This window comes from Macrobrachium rosenbergii, chromosome 56 (genome assembly GCF_040412425.1).
Source record: "Macrobrachium rosenbergii isolate ZJJX-2024 chromosome 56, ASM4041242v1, whole genome shotgun sequence".
NCBI lineage: Eukaryota > Metazoa > Arthropoda > Malacostraca > Decapoda > Palaemonidae > Macrobrachium > Macrobrachium rosenbergii.
Window position 1 is genome coordinate 46,072,909 of NC_089796.1, and position 14,439 is coordinate 46,087,347.

At 39.9% G+C, this 14,439-nt stretch overlaps 1 protein-coding gene across 4 annotated transcripts in view; it reads right to left on the reverse strand.

Annotated features, from left to right (window-relative positions):
* Window positions 1-204: 204 nt before the first annotated feature.
* The window catches only part of IFT54 (intraflagellar transport 54), a 475,732-nt gene continuing 461,497 nt past the window's right edge, over window positions 205-14,439 (reverse strand). For all 4 annotated transcript variants that reach the window (XM_067100328.1, XM_067100326.1, XM_067100323.1 and 1 more), the window contains 2 exons: window positions 3,214-3,322; window positions 205-2,081 (listed from right to left, as the gene is read on the reverse strand). In XM_067100328.1, the coding sequence (XP_066956429.1) occupies window positions 1,922-2,081; window positions 3,214-3,322 (269 nt within the window). In that variant the 3' untranslated portion in view covers window positions 205-1,921. The remainder of the gene's footprint in view (window positions 2,082-3,213; window positions 3,323-14,439) is intronic.

Here is a 14,439-nt window from a genome sequence, read left to right on the forward strand (position 1 = left end):
GTCATGTAATACCTATATTTTGGAGGCAACTTTAGTTTCATAGTATTTCTGGGTATAAGTGTCTCCAAATAGGAGATAGATTTGAAATATCAATGGATAGCAAAACCTTGCCATTTGATCTGAAACTGGGCATTTATAATCCAAAAAGTCAGTATGATCTGTGACATAACTATTTACCTACCGTACGGATATGAAAGCCCAAAGTGCCAAAGGTTTGTATAGTTTTATTATGCAAAATATTAATTCAGTGAAACACTGTCTTGAAATTTGTTCAGTAACATATACAATGCTGAGTATTACCCCCTAAACAAAACAAAAATCAAGATTTTTCTTCAACTTTTACCAAAGGATTGCATTTTGCTGTTGCATATAATTAAGGAGAAAACTTACTTGAAAACACCAGTGCAATGAAACCCTCATTAAATCACATCAGAAAATTTAAATATACAATATACATCAGGTATATAGTGTATGTTTACATACACATACATATTGCAAATCACGCTTACATAATTAATTGTTATTTACAGTTGCATTTTTGTAGCATTTTATGCATGCACAAACAAGTCTACCTAAAAAAATCTACTGTTCTGAGAGAACTCACTCTGATAAGACTGTACTTTATATATCAGTCTTATTACACTTATCTGCTTATATAACAATTAACTATGTTTAGTTAATTACAATATAACTGAAGAAATACAGCAATAAGGAATTTAACAAGTAAAAAGAAGGATACATGGTGGTAAAAGTATAAAAATGCTTGGTCACAGTTAGCATGGCTAGAAGGGAATCTTTGTATGCTGCATCAATGAACAGCTTTGCTTTATTCCAACTTTTCAAAAAAGGGCTGTATTTTCTCCTTGAGTTTTTTTTTAATCTTTCTATCCACTATAATATAGCCAATGTACATGTTTTAAAGATTAACAAATACAATTACAAAAAATTTCAAAGGGCAAAATTCACAATGCAAATAGGGTTTGTTTCATGAAAGTAGCTGTCACTTAAATGCAATTTCTCTTGAACAGGAGGTGAAATCCAGAGCAAGACAAAATTAAAAATGTTGCACAGCTAGGTGGGAAGAGGATGAATGAATGGATGTAAAGCAAAAGGGTTGGGCACATGGTAAAAAACCTTCAACACTGTCTACAGCACACAGCTCATGGCACACTGTGCACAGTTCATAATCTCTTCTTTATTCCTTTGTGTCTTCACAATATTTTGCTCCTGCTGGTCCTCTAAGTTTTCCTTCAGCACTTAGGCCTTCTTTACCTACTAGTGCTGCTTTCCCATCATCCCCACCCCCTTTCAGTTTTTATTCAGATCTAATAAGCTTTTTCCATTTCTTCACATTCTAGTTATGTTAAAAGCACTCTTCTGCATGTCTGCATATCCTAAACTCCAGTCACTGAATCTTCAATTCTTTCCATGCTACCTTTTCTTATCACTCTTTCTCAAAATGTTCTTACAGATTGTGGATAGATGTATGCATTTATTTGAGACGTCATAATTAGGGCAAGTTTCGTGCCCATTTTTTATTGTACTGTATATCATGATCCAAATACATTTTATCCCTCCCATAACTATAAGATGTGTAAGACTTAGAAATAAAAATGAAATAAAGATTAAAAGGAGACATCTTGATTACCTGCCTATTTCATGCTGGGTGGGCCTTTGGGAGTGCTATTCATATATACATCAAACACTCATTATGCATATGTATGCTATTATTCACAAATATATATGTAATATGTCATTTTCTTAATAGAACTCAGAAATAATTTCTTCTTTATAATAGCAAGGTGAAATAATGTAACATGTCAGAATATATTTATATATCCAATGATCCTAAGATTCTTCTTAAGCTACCATTTCTTGAGTTAAATATGTGCACATTATTTACATGATAAAAAAATAAAACTTACATATGCAGATTTATTCCAGCCATCAAACGAGATATTTTTTCACTGTTACGCAAAATATTTGATTTAACAGCAGAAAGTTTATCTCTCTGTTCTTGGACAGCTGACTCTAACTCTGCTAACTGAGATCGAAGTGGCTCCAATTCTTGTTCCGTCATGCTTTAAGAAAACAATAAGTATAAAGAAAATCTGATTAATTCAAAAACTTTTAGGGCGGCTCACACAGAGTAATATATTATTAATAACATAGATATAAAACTGTTTCAAGTAATGTGGGAATTCGAGGTAGGTAATTTGAATCCGAAGGTGTATAGGGTGTAAAGATATCCATGACAGTGTCAATAATCAAACTTACACTATTCAGCTACAAGGTACAGGATTACTATACTCTAATGACATTCTTGCATACAGTAAATGGATTTTAACCTTCATATAATTTTATATTTTGTGATGAAAATGCAAAATAGTGGACCAAAATTTCAAAATTGTACCACTTCCAAATTACACATTTATTTCCAAGTGAGATCAGGTACATAAATGAAAAAACAAAACATCATGGGAGGAGGAAAGGGAGATGAGAGATATGGGGGTTCTTACTTTACTTGACATAAACAAGTCAATCATAAGGGAAACAATACTGTATTGCAATCATGGTTAGGAATAAATGAATCATCTCGGGTATCTCAGCCCCATTGACTGGATTGGAATATTCAATTTAGGTTTTCGAGTCACATACTGAGAAACAAGTCCATTCAGTGCTATTCAACATGTTTTTAACACCCTGTCACAAATTTTTCTAATATTTATCAGTTTAATAAAACTCAAAATCACTTTCTTCTCTTTTACCTAAGCAACAAGGCCATATGGTACAAATCAGTAGAAGATTTTTACACACAACTGAAATCTTTCATAAAAAACATTTATCTGCTTGGTTGTTGTTTAAAAGATGGTAAAATCATATTTCTTTTGAATATCACATTATTCTTATTTTACAAAACTTTGTTCCCCTAGCAATTCAATATATGACCCTGCCACATATTGAATGTATGTTGAAATACTGTACGTACATACATTCCATTAAATGTGCCTCACTATGATACCTGTCTGACAGTATCATAGTGTGGTACTCTCCTTCCTTCACCCCTTTGCATTAGATAGCTCTGTGAAAAATGCATATAGCTACTGTGCCTTGTAAGGTCTGAAATTATTACACTGACTAATCTTTGGAACATGCAGAAGTACATGATAATTACGTTGGAAAAGTTCATCAAAAGAAATGTATTATAATTACCTTTGCTCTCTTTTCAGAGTCTGAGCTAATTGCTTGTTTTCGTCTTTCCACATCTCTAGCTCCTTTTGCATGGAATCTAAATCTTCTTGTAAGTAGTCTAACATTTTGGCTGTGGAATAAAGTGGAAAAAATACAATATTTATTATCATCAAATAAAACTTCTTTAATACATTGCAACTCATTACAAATAAACATGCATATTTTTTCTAAAAAACATCGACCATGGCTAATTTTTTCTCTACAGTACAATTCCTTTACTTAGTGCACCCTAAGGAAACCTTTTTCCAAAGGAAGAAGAGCACCAGTCTCTGAAAACTGAGCAGTGCGAATTCTGAGGAAGGCTCACCAGGTCTCACCTGACAAATTAGGTCCTTCTTTGTGTTGTAAGCCTTTAGCAAGTAGAATGTAGTGCAGTGAGGATGGCCATTACATAATAGTTGGTATGAACAAAAAGAGTTTTACTATTTTTTTTCAAGAAAAACTGTCTCTTTAATAACAAATATGCACAGTACTTATAGTGTTCAACCTCAATTCAGGTGGAGAATTTCAGTTATCAAATCACCAGAATGCTGACAGGCGATAGAGTAGTCCTTCAATTATCCGGTTTCACCTTATTCAGACCTCAATGTTATCCAGAGGGTCCCCAGCACCGCAATATGAATGTAAAATATATTTACAATTCATACAAATGTTTAAAAACTGTACTTGGAAGGTTGGCAACACTTCACGAGTGAAGTACAGGTATAAGCAGGCTGAGAAAGGGTTATTGTGGAGGTGGTGGATCAGGGAAAGGGTTGGGGGGAGGAGGAGAATGGTTGGGCAGGATGGGTAGTGAAGGGTAAGCAGGAACTTGACTTTTTGAGAGCTTTCATGACTGATATTACTTAAAAGCAGTACTGTATTGTACTACATTAATTGAAGTTAAAAACTGAAACATCTTAACTCATCACTTTGTTTAATGCTTTTAATTGGCCTACTGGACAATTCTGTCTTGGTAAAATCAAAATATCTAAAAAATTTTACCTCCCGGAAGGTTCGGGGGCGAGCTAACTGAATATCTTGCTGGTAAAATCTCCATCCTTGGCATGTTTAATTCTCTGACAATAAAATTTACTCTAAAAGCGAATGGCTGAGGTTGCCTGGGGTGATTTTCATAAAACTGCCAATGCCTTTCATTTCTCATACAAATGCTGGTTAAAGACTTAGGGAGCCTCTGAAATCTGTACCAGCTCCGAACCAGCAGACGCTGGTAATGAAGATCCAGAGGCATCTCACCAGCATCTACAAGCATGCTCTTGGTGGGAATTTAAATGCTCCTGTACACATCCTTACTCCTCCATGATGAATTGAATTGAACATTTTAAGGCTATCAGGCTTTGCAGAAGTGTATACTTCACACCCATAAGTTAATTTTAAGAAGACCAAGGCTTTATATAATGTTAACACCTGAGTTTGGTCTGTACCCCACGAAGTGTGAGACAGAACTTTCAGTACATTCATTACTTTCAAGTATTTTGTCTTAATATATTTCAGATGTGGAATCCAGGTCAGCTTGCTATCAAAAATTAACCCAAGGAACCTTGTTTCACCAGCACATGGAATTCTCTGCCTATTTATGAACAAATCTAGATCAGGATGGAATCCTCATGTACTGTAAAAGTGCATGCTTACCGTTTTACTAGCAGAAAATCTAAAACCATTCATATCAGCCCATTTTACTATATTATTAATGCAGAGCTGAAGGCAGCATTCAGCCACTGCCCTCCTTGTTGCTGCACAAGATATCGAAAGGTCATCAACAAAAAGGTTTATGTTATATCTGTGGGAATTATTTTGCAAACCCCACTGATTGCTAAGGCAAACAAGGTTACACTTAAAACACTTTCCTATGGTACTCCTTCTTGAATGAATACATCTGGCATTGTTGCTCCACCTTGAACCTGAAATAACCTATTTTTTAAAAATGCCTTGATAAAAAGAGGCAATTTACCTCTCGGGTTACATTCATTTAGGACCCTCAAAATGCCATATCTCCAAGTTGAATCATAAGCTTTCTCTAGATCAAAGAAAACAGTGAGGTGATGCTGCTTGTTAGCAAAAGCTTCACATATTGAAGATTCCATTTGAACTAAGGTGCATGGTAACTGTTGAATAAAGGATTTAAATTCATCAATGGGGAAGACTTCACTAGGTGATAGATAGAGAGAGCATACTGCATATTTTCTTTGCTAATGGATCTGCACACTTATTGTTTGCAATGTAGATTGGATACTAATAGGATTTTGTGGGGGTGGCATTATGAACATGGAAAACTATACCCCCATGGCTTCCAATATTTAAGTTATAGGTGGAATGATAGGCCGTATACTCTCGGGGGCTGGGGCACCTAATCTGTATTACCAGTCATGGTCTCCTGCAAAGCTATACATACAGGAGACACTTCTGATATGAACAGCTTTAATTCTTCTCCACTGGGAAAATTAATGAATTCCATTTTCCTTTTGAGGTTGTTAAACTGGAGCCCTTTTTTAGAGCTTTCACTTACTGCCTTGCTCCTTTTTTCTGGAAGGAGACTGATGGTTTGCTGTTGCCTTCCCTTTTAGAGGTTTATCGGTCTCAGGAACACCAAGCAAAGCTGGCGCTGCCTGAGGAGGGCTGTGAGGGACAGACATTGGTGCATCCTCCAAAGCATCAGAAGCTCCAAGGAGACATAAGCACCAGATGATGAAAATACAGCCTCCAACAAGGCAGGAATGTCAGCCATAGGTGGTGCAGCCTCCAAAGAAGCCGACACACCAGGTACAGCTCATATATCCTCCAGAGAGAAGGGAGTGCCAGATACATCTGGCACCACCTGAAGAGGCAAGAGCACCAGAAATCACTGGCACTGCCTCCAAAGAAGCAGGAGCGTCAGAAATCACTGGCGCTGCCTCCCAAAAGCAAGTGCTTGAGAAACCACTGGAGCAGCCTCCGAAGAGGCAGGAGTCCCAGAAACCACTGGTGAAGTCTCCAAAAAGCACGAGAACAGGTCATCACTGATTTTTTTATTTACATTACCTCTGGTAGCATTTACATTTCTTCTTCGGTTGGCAGTAACACTGTTAAAGGATATTCCAGGTCTAACATACTGACTCAGTACTCTTTCTTTTGCCTCTCTAAACGTGATACGTTCAATTACCCTTAATGTTTGGATTTCTTTTCCATGATGTGCACATCACATTTAAGTGAAGATGATGGATGACTGTCACCACAATGTATACATCTTGCTTCTTTATTACATACACCATGCTCTGGTTCACTACATTTAACACATGTGGCAGGCTTGCCTTGTAGCTTCTGCCTACAAGACCCTAACATATTATGTCCAAATTCATGACAATGAAAACATCCCTCAGTCTTGGAATATATTGCTTAACCTTAAAATGCAACCAGGCTGCTTTTATTATATTAGGCAATCTAGTAAAATTGAATGTAATAATTAAATTTGGAAGTGGAACTGAGGCTCCATTTATCTTCTTCATTCTTTCAATTCTTTTCACACCTTGACCTTTAAATTCTTCTACTTAGCCATTTTATGTGCTGTCAGCTGAAGTTTCTTTCTACCGAAAACATTCTTGTCCCAGCAAATGACAGTGTGGTAGTATGAAAAAGTTGGTTTGTATGAAAGAGGTATAACAGAAAATTTAAGTGTTTCTACAGAAATCTCAACTGGGCTCTCAGTATGGATATAACCTAACCATATCTTCCCTACGGACTGGTATTGCTGGATAGATGATGTCTGTAATTTTTGCACTAGGTACCTAGCAATGCTGGGTGAGTAGTTTCACAGTAGATATTTAAAAAGTCCATACGTGAAGGTCTCGGCTCAGAAAGGATGCGTAAACGATTTTTCCTCCTACTTTCTGGGATAGAATAGTGGGTCATAGTGGAATTGATCTTTTCGCCAGTTATTGAAGTAACAGGAACCAATGCTGTTTGGCCAATATGGGCGATTAAGTAAGCTGTTCCTTTGAAGGTTATGAGTTTGCTCAACATCTTTGACATCTGGGACAATGGAGGAAAAAGATATATAGTCCTCCACTCCTCCACTTGTTCCAGTCTTGTAGGAAGGCATTTCTTGCTATTGCTTGACTGTCCAAGTTCGGAGACACATATACTGGGAGTTTGTGATCCTCGTATGTGGCGAACAGGTTCACTTCCGGTTGTGGAAGCATGTTGGCTATTGTTTGAAAAGAATGGTTGTCCAACATCCACTTTGTTGAGGCTGTCGTTTTCCTTGACAGAGAGTCTGGTATTACGCTGAAAGACCCTGTGAGGTGAATTGCAGACAGTGCCACTTCTTTACTTGTGCCATCTGAAGGATGGCTAGCATTACCATGTTGAGAGGAGGTGAACGTGATCCTAATCTCTTGATGCAGTACACTGCAGTCGTGCTGTCTAGAACCAACAGAACATGTGTCTCTTCTGGAGGTTTGAGTTTTTTTGAGAGAGAAAAGGACAGCTATCAGTTCCAGGAAATTGATATGACACTTCTTCAGAGTAGCTGACCACCTCCCTGCCACCTGACGATCCTCCCAATGTCCTCCCCGACCTGTCAACGAGGTATATGTGTGTGTATTGTGACTCTTACAGATGGAGGAGTCAGGGTGACCTGTTTCGCCAGAGTTTCCTTCCAGGTCCAAGGCCAAAGTGTCTCCCCAATTTTCTGATTCTTTTAGTGAGATCAGTCTTGCATCTTTTTTACTTGCATGCAATAGCCAAAATTTGTTCACGTTTTTCAATTGCAATCTGAGTATTGGATCTATTACTGATGCAAACTGCAGCAGACCCATCGTGCATTCTAATTGCTGTCTGAAAACTCTGGGCTGTGCTAGGAACCTTCTGAGGTTTTTCCTTATTCTGTTTTGAGTTTTGATGGGGAGAGACAACAGGCCCTGAAGAGCATCCCAACAAAGTCCCAGCCACTGAAAGCGTCTGCTGGGCATGAGGCAGGATTTTTTCCAATTTATTATAAAATCTTTTGACTGGAGTCTGTTGACCACTGCTCTTAGGTTTTTCAAGCACTCTTTTCTTGCGGACCCCCACATTAACCAATCATCTAGGTAAGCTATTGATTGTATCCCTTCTTTCCCGAGTTCCCAGACAACTACCGTTGCTAATTTTGTAAAAATTCTTGTGCCAATGTGTAGCCCAAAAGGCATGACTTTGAACCTGCACATACCTTTCCCTATCCGGAACCCCATGAAGGGGCGGAAGGGAGCGGCGACAGGGACGTGCCAGTATGCGTCTTTCAGATCTATAGAAACTGTCTAAGTACCTTTTGGAATGACTGCACGTACCTGGGCAACGGTAGTCATCCGAAACTTTTGACAAACAACGTACTTGTCCAATGTTGATAAGTCGAGGATCACTCTTCATTCAGAGGAATCCTTTTTTGGGAACACTGAATAGACGTGCTTGGTGGCGAATATATGCATGTCTCTCCATGGTATCTTTTAACAGGGCCTTCCAGAGATGGGTCTGGTTCTTGAAAGAACCCCTTTAAAGGTGGGGGAGGTGACCATTTCCACCCCAGCCCATTGAGAACAATGCTGTGTCCCCAAGGAGAAGAATTCCATTCCCTGTGATGCCTTTGAAGCCGACCCCCAACCAGTCAATTCCTATTGGTATCCCCCTCTTCCTCTACCTTTTCCCTTGAAAAGCATTCTGGGCATTCCTTTTCCTTTATAAGACGGTTTTTGGAACTTGTGAAAACGAAGTCCTTGCTGACGTGGCTGTTGCTGTCCCTTTGACGGGGGTTGTCCCTCCTGACTACCTACCTGTTTAAGAGGAAAAGTTTTGGAGGTGACTGCAGGCTTGTATGATTTTTTATCACAGTGAGCCTTTTTTGAATTGGGTAAAGGGAAATTTCAGGTTTTTTGTTTCCTGAATTCTCCTTTTCCCAAAAGAGCGTATACTGTACAATTTTGTTGGCATGCTTGCTTGTTGAACTTAGTTACAACAGAATCCTCAAACAGGTCCTTACAGAAGGGGTTAGACTGTAATAAAGCAGTCACATTGGGAAGTGACTTGTAGGAGCCTTCCAATGTTTCCATTCACACTTTTATGCACCAGTCTAAAAAGTCAGAGTGCTTCCCATAGGGTTCTCATAAGACTTTTAGCCACAACGGCATAAATTGTCCTGGAATCTTCTGGTGGCAACTTCTAGCACAGAATTCTGACTAAGCTGTCTCATCTGAGATTCTTCTCATAGGGGTCCCAAATTGCCAGGTAACCACATCTAAGGGGAGCTTTTTCCTTTTAAAGGGGAGCTGAAGTGTTGCCCATTCCTTGGTGAAATTTTTTGAAACTAGGAGGACTGTGGCAAATGGTTTTAGTTCTGTCACTGGCTTCCGTTTTCTAGTTACTACATAATTCTGAAAGTCTGCCTTCACATGGTTAATTATTTTAAAAGTGAAGGGACAAAAGTCTGGGGGTACCTGGTGAGCAAGCTGGGTTTTATTCATATTATGAGTATAGATACATCTTCTGCTGACCTGGTAAAGGGCGTCATCTATAGCTTTCAATGCTGTATTCCCACATAAGAGAACTGTTTCCTTTCGAGGCTTCTCCATGTCTGGCAAAGGTGGTATCAGACACCATTCTGTATTAGAGAATGCTGCCCTGTCTCTAAATTCCACATGTAAAACTTCGATCATGGTTTTTCTCTCATTAATTAGATACTTACCATCAGGAGAGAAAATGTACATTGAAGCGTCTTGCCAAGGACTATCAGTACCATCAGGGGAGAATACTGGAGCCCCTGTTATCTTTTGAGCTGAAGTTCTGTAGTCCAAACTGGCCATTATGTTGGTTCCAGTTGAAATTCTAACCTTGGACTTTGTTTGGTCAGAATTTGTTTCCAACCATCCCTTTTTGGTTGCAGGATGCAGTACTTTTACACTTTGGAGTGTACAGTTATGTAACTGACTTGATTTCTTTAATTTCCTGTTCGGAATCATGCAATATGCCCATTATATACAGTATTGCCGTTCTGTGGCAAGGGTGTCTTTGATGTTAATCATAATTTCCTTAAGGAATTGATCAAATGCCGCAAACTGTGTATCCCTTTGGGGAAAGCTTGCGTAATCTGACTGAGCATCTACAGTTCAACTATAACTGCCTGTTACCCTGGGGGCAGAGGTCCTGGGTAAGCTACTATACCCCTCCGGAAATGTAGTAATTTCAATTGGGCTAGGTGGATCCTTGTATCCCTTTTGGGGGAAGATCCTGATCAGCTTCTGAAAGCTGTATGGGGGATTGAATTCCTTCTGGAAACTTTCTCCCATGGTTAGCTGAAGGTTGTGACCCTGATCCTTCTGGGTTCAGCAAGGTCATTTCGTTAGCAATATTAACTTCATTTATAAGAATATCACCTCCGAGAGGAACTTCCTCTATTTCCTCCAAGGGGTTAACCTGGGAGGTATTGGGGACTGATGTTATTGGGTTTTGGCCCAAACATATATCTTCTGAGAAGGGGTTAAATATATGCTGCCATAGTTCTGCAGGAAAGATATAATCTCCCCCTTCGTCCCCCTTGCTGAACCCTAGGACCCATCGTGACAGCTTAAAATGAGCCGTTTCGTCCTTAAATCTTGCTGCCAAGAGCACACTATAAATTTTGCACATATCTGGCGATCAAGTAAATTTGTCTTGTTTTTCACAAGGACTATGCTCATGGCAGGTGGTATGGGCCGTACCCACTGGCAGAAAGCAAACCGAGCAATTTGCTATGGAACACTTGAGCTGAGGGTCCTGCATAATGGCAGCCCTCATTCTAGGCTTATTTAAAACCTAAGGATATAAACTACACAGAAAATAACCCTCTTATATTCTGGTTTTCTATTTTATGTAACCGAGACTACCCTTTTGTCTCGTACTCAGCCATGCTGTTTTTAAGCTAAAAGCAGGATATTCCCTTAAAAGGAGATTCCTACTTAATCTGGTCAGGCTACTGGCTGTTATAGGTTTATATAAATTTTCATGGTATGGGCTACATAAGACCCTACCAGCATGTAGCCTTACAGAAAGGCTACTGGGTCGTAAAAAAAACTAGGTTATTTTTATTGAGCCTAGAGTATTGTTTATATGTAATCCTAGGCTTATTTGTTCTTTCTTAGCCTTGTACAGGGTATGGCCTAATCCAGATTATTATAGATCACTCTTAAATGTATAGGCTATATAAAACCAGAAACTAATATGTAACCTTATAGTTAGGCTACTATTTTTCTCTAATCCTGGTTGTTGCCTATATCCAATCCAGAAACTAATATGTAACCTTATAGTTAGGCTACTAATTTTGTGTAACCCAGGCTGTTGCCTATATCTAATCCTAAGTTATTTGGTCTACTATATGAAACAGTAACCCAATAACGTGTGATCTTATAGCTGGGCTATCACTTACTCTAATCAAAGATACTGCCTAATCCGAATTATTTAATTCACACTTAAGGGTATGGGTTACATAAAACACAATTACCTTAGTATGTAGCCTTAAAACTAGGCTACCATCTCATCCGGCACAGGTTACTATTTTCATCTAGTCGTAGATTACATTGTTTAGTCCAACAATGGCATGTTTAGTAGAAGGTTATCACTTAAATTAATGTAAGATACTCTCTAGTTCTGGATTATTTTGGATTATTTGGATCATGCTTAAGTATACAAGCCATATAAGGGCAAAAAATCCATAGCCTGTTTATCAAATCCTAGGATCCTTGCTGTAAACTAGACTGCTGCCTAGGACCATAAGAGGATGTGTCTTAAAAGGTTCTTACTTACCTTAATTTAGGTTACTACCTAATGCAGGTTATCTAAATCACCTTAAGGATATGTAATCCTAGGTTATAAGCTACACACAGCATCCACTATAGTCTAAATTATTCTCACTGAATTTGTTAGGCTACCATATCAAGTAGGCTAACACCTAGGCTATTGTAGACATCGTTATCTGAAAGGATTATCTAAATTAATACTAAACTGTGGAACATTTCTTTAGTTAAAACTTCTAAATAGAATGATCAGTTCTTCAAATTTATTCGCTTTTCGCAAATAACAAAGAGACCGTGAGGGAGCACCGAACATGTGCTCGCAAAATAAAGTCTGGTTTCCAGCTTTTGTACACAAACTAAACACCTGTTTCACAGTTTAAACTAACCATTTTTAACTGAAGCTTAAAAATAAGCACTTTTAAACTTTCAATTTTAGATGTTTCCATGATCCTCGCTGATGAAAATTTTGAGGAACGAAGCAATTTTTATGAGGAGCACTAGCTTAACGTCTGCATTTAACACTGACTACAAGGTGTAAGATGTGTTAGCTCATGAACCTGCTAGCAGCGCCTAAGTGCCGCCCATATAAGTGATTCATTGTCACGAGCTATCTGTACTTCCGTCTTCCGCTGTGAGTCAGTTGTAATGAAGATACGAAACCATGATGAGTATCATTTCCTGATCCTGCCTAGCATTAGACCCATCATGGCACACTGAATGAAGAAATAGGACCTACAGCCATATCCATAGTACAGCATGGCACCACCGCTGAGACGACCCTCATTTGCATCCCCCAGGGGCAGAATTGCAAGGACAGGAAGTTCAGGAACCGGCGTCAGGATATCGCCGGCTTCAATGCTGCAGGCTCAACACGTGTTACAAACCCAGCAACAGGCCATCCAGAACCTTCAGGCTGAGATAACAGCGTTGTCACTCCCGGGTAGCAATGTCCCCCAACCAAGGATCCTTCATCAGCAGCTCCAGAAAAGTGCGAGGCTGAGGTGTCCCCTGCAGCCTTCAGGTCTTGGAAACGGTCAATGGAGTGTTGGTTGCAGCTATGCAAGGTGAAGCCTAACGAGGCTGTTCATCACATAAGGCTACATTGTGTCCCGATACTGCAACGTGCACTTGATTCTAGATATACCGACGCGCAGTGGAGTGCCCCTCTACTGAAGGGGCATTCAATGCAGTTAAGCAATTAGTGATAAAAGCTTCTAATCAAGCAGTGCAGTGGCTAGAGTTTTTTGATTTGGTCCAAGAGCCTAGTGAGTCCTTTAATGATTTTTTTATTAAGTGTACGCAAAAGGCTACCGATTGTGCATTCACTTGTCCTAATTGTAATCATGATTTATCTGAATATATGCTATTGCGTAAGCTCATGGTAGGCCTAAATGATAAAGTGCTAAAAAGGCAAGTATTTCAGTCGTGTAATGATATTCGTGATATCGACTCCCTCAGAGTCATGTGCAGTGCGTTTGAGGCCGCCCGTGACGACGCCCTTCGTAAAAGGGCATGGCCTAGCAGCTTCCCTAGAGCAGCTGCTGCCGAAGTGTGTGAGGAAGAACCCGAGGTGGCTGCCGCCCTTAATAAATATGACAAGAGTGCCCCTGTGAAAGTACAATCACGCCCCTGTGGTAATTGTGGTATTCGTCATGCCTCTGGGTATTCCTCATGTCCTGCAAGAAACACGACATGTCACGGGTGCGGTAAAACTGGACACCTGAAGAAGTGTTGCAGAGGGCGGAGCACCAAGAAAAACGTCAGTGGTCTGGCAGAGGAGTCGGACATAGTGAGTGCAGTGACTGCAGTTGTCGTAGCGGCAGAGGCAAGGTTGCGGAATGGGCCGTCCCCACAACCCACTATTCGTGTTGATGTATGCTTGGCCAACTCAACTGAGTGGTCCGGTGTACGAGCGGTGCCGGACACTGGTGCCCAGGTTTGTGTTGCGGGACCCGCTGTTCTTGCGACGTTGAACGTGAAACCGGCTGCTTTGAGGTTGAAGGGAGGGTTGCGAGACTTTGCCAACCTACATCTGAAGTGTTTAGGGTCGACCTTGTGTACTATAGAATACAAGGGGAGGCACACAACCCAGGAAGTGTATTTCGTAAAGTCTTCCATTGCACTGACTTTTATCTATCCTTGACGCTTGCAAGAAACTAGGTCTTGTGCCAGAAACGTTTCCAAACCATGCCCCTTCTCGGACTCCGCCCCACAGCAGCAAGTGCGACCCATACGTCCGTCGAAGCAACCGATCAATCTGCAAGACCGTCGACCATCCCGTTTTCCCCTACTGAGGAGAATATTACCAGATTGGAAGACTGGTTATTAGCCCATTTTTCAAGCACGACATTCAACACCGAGAGAGAGCCCCTCCCGGTAATGGAAGGGAAACCCCACCGTATCCACCTATTACCTG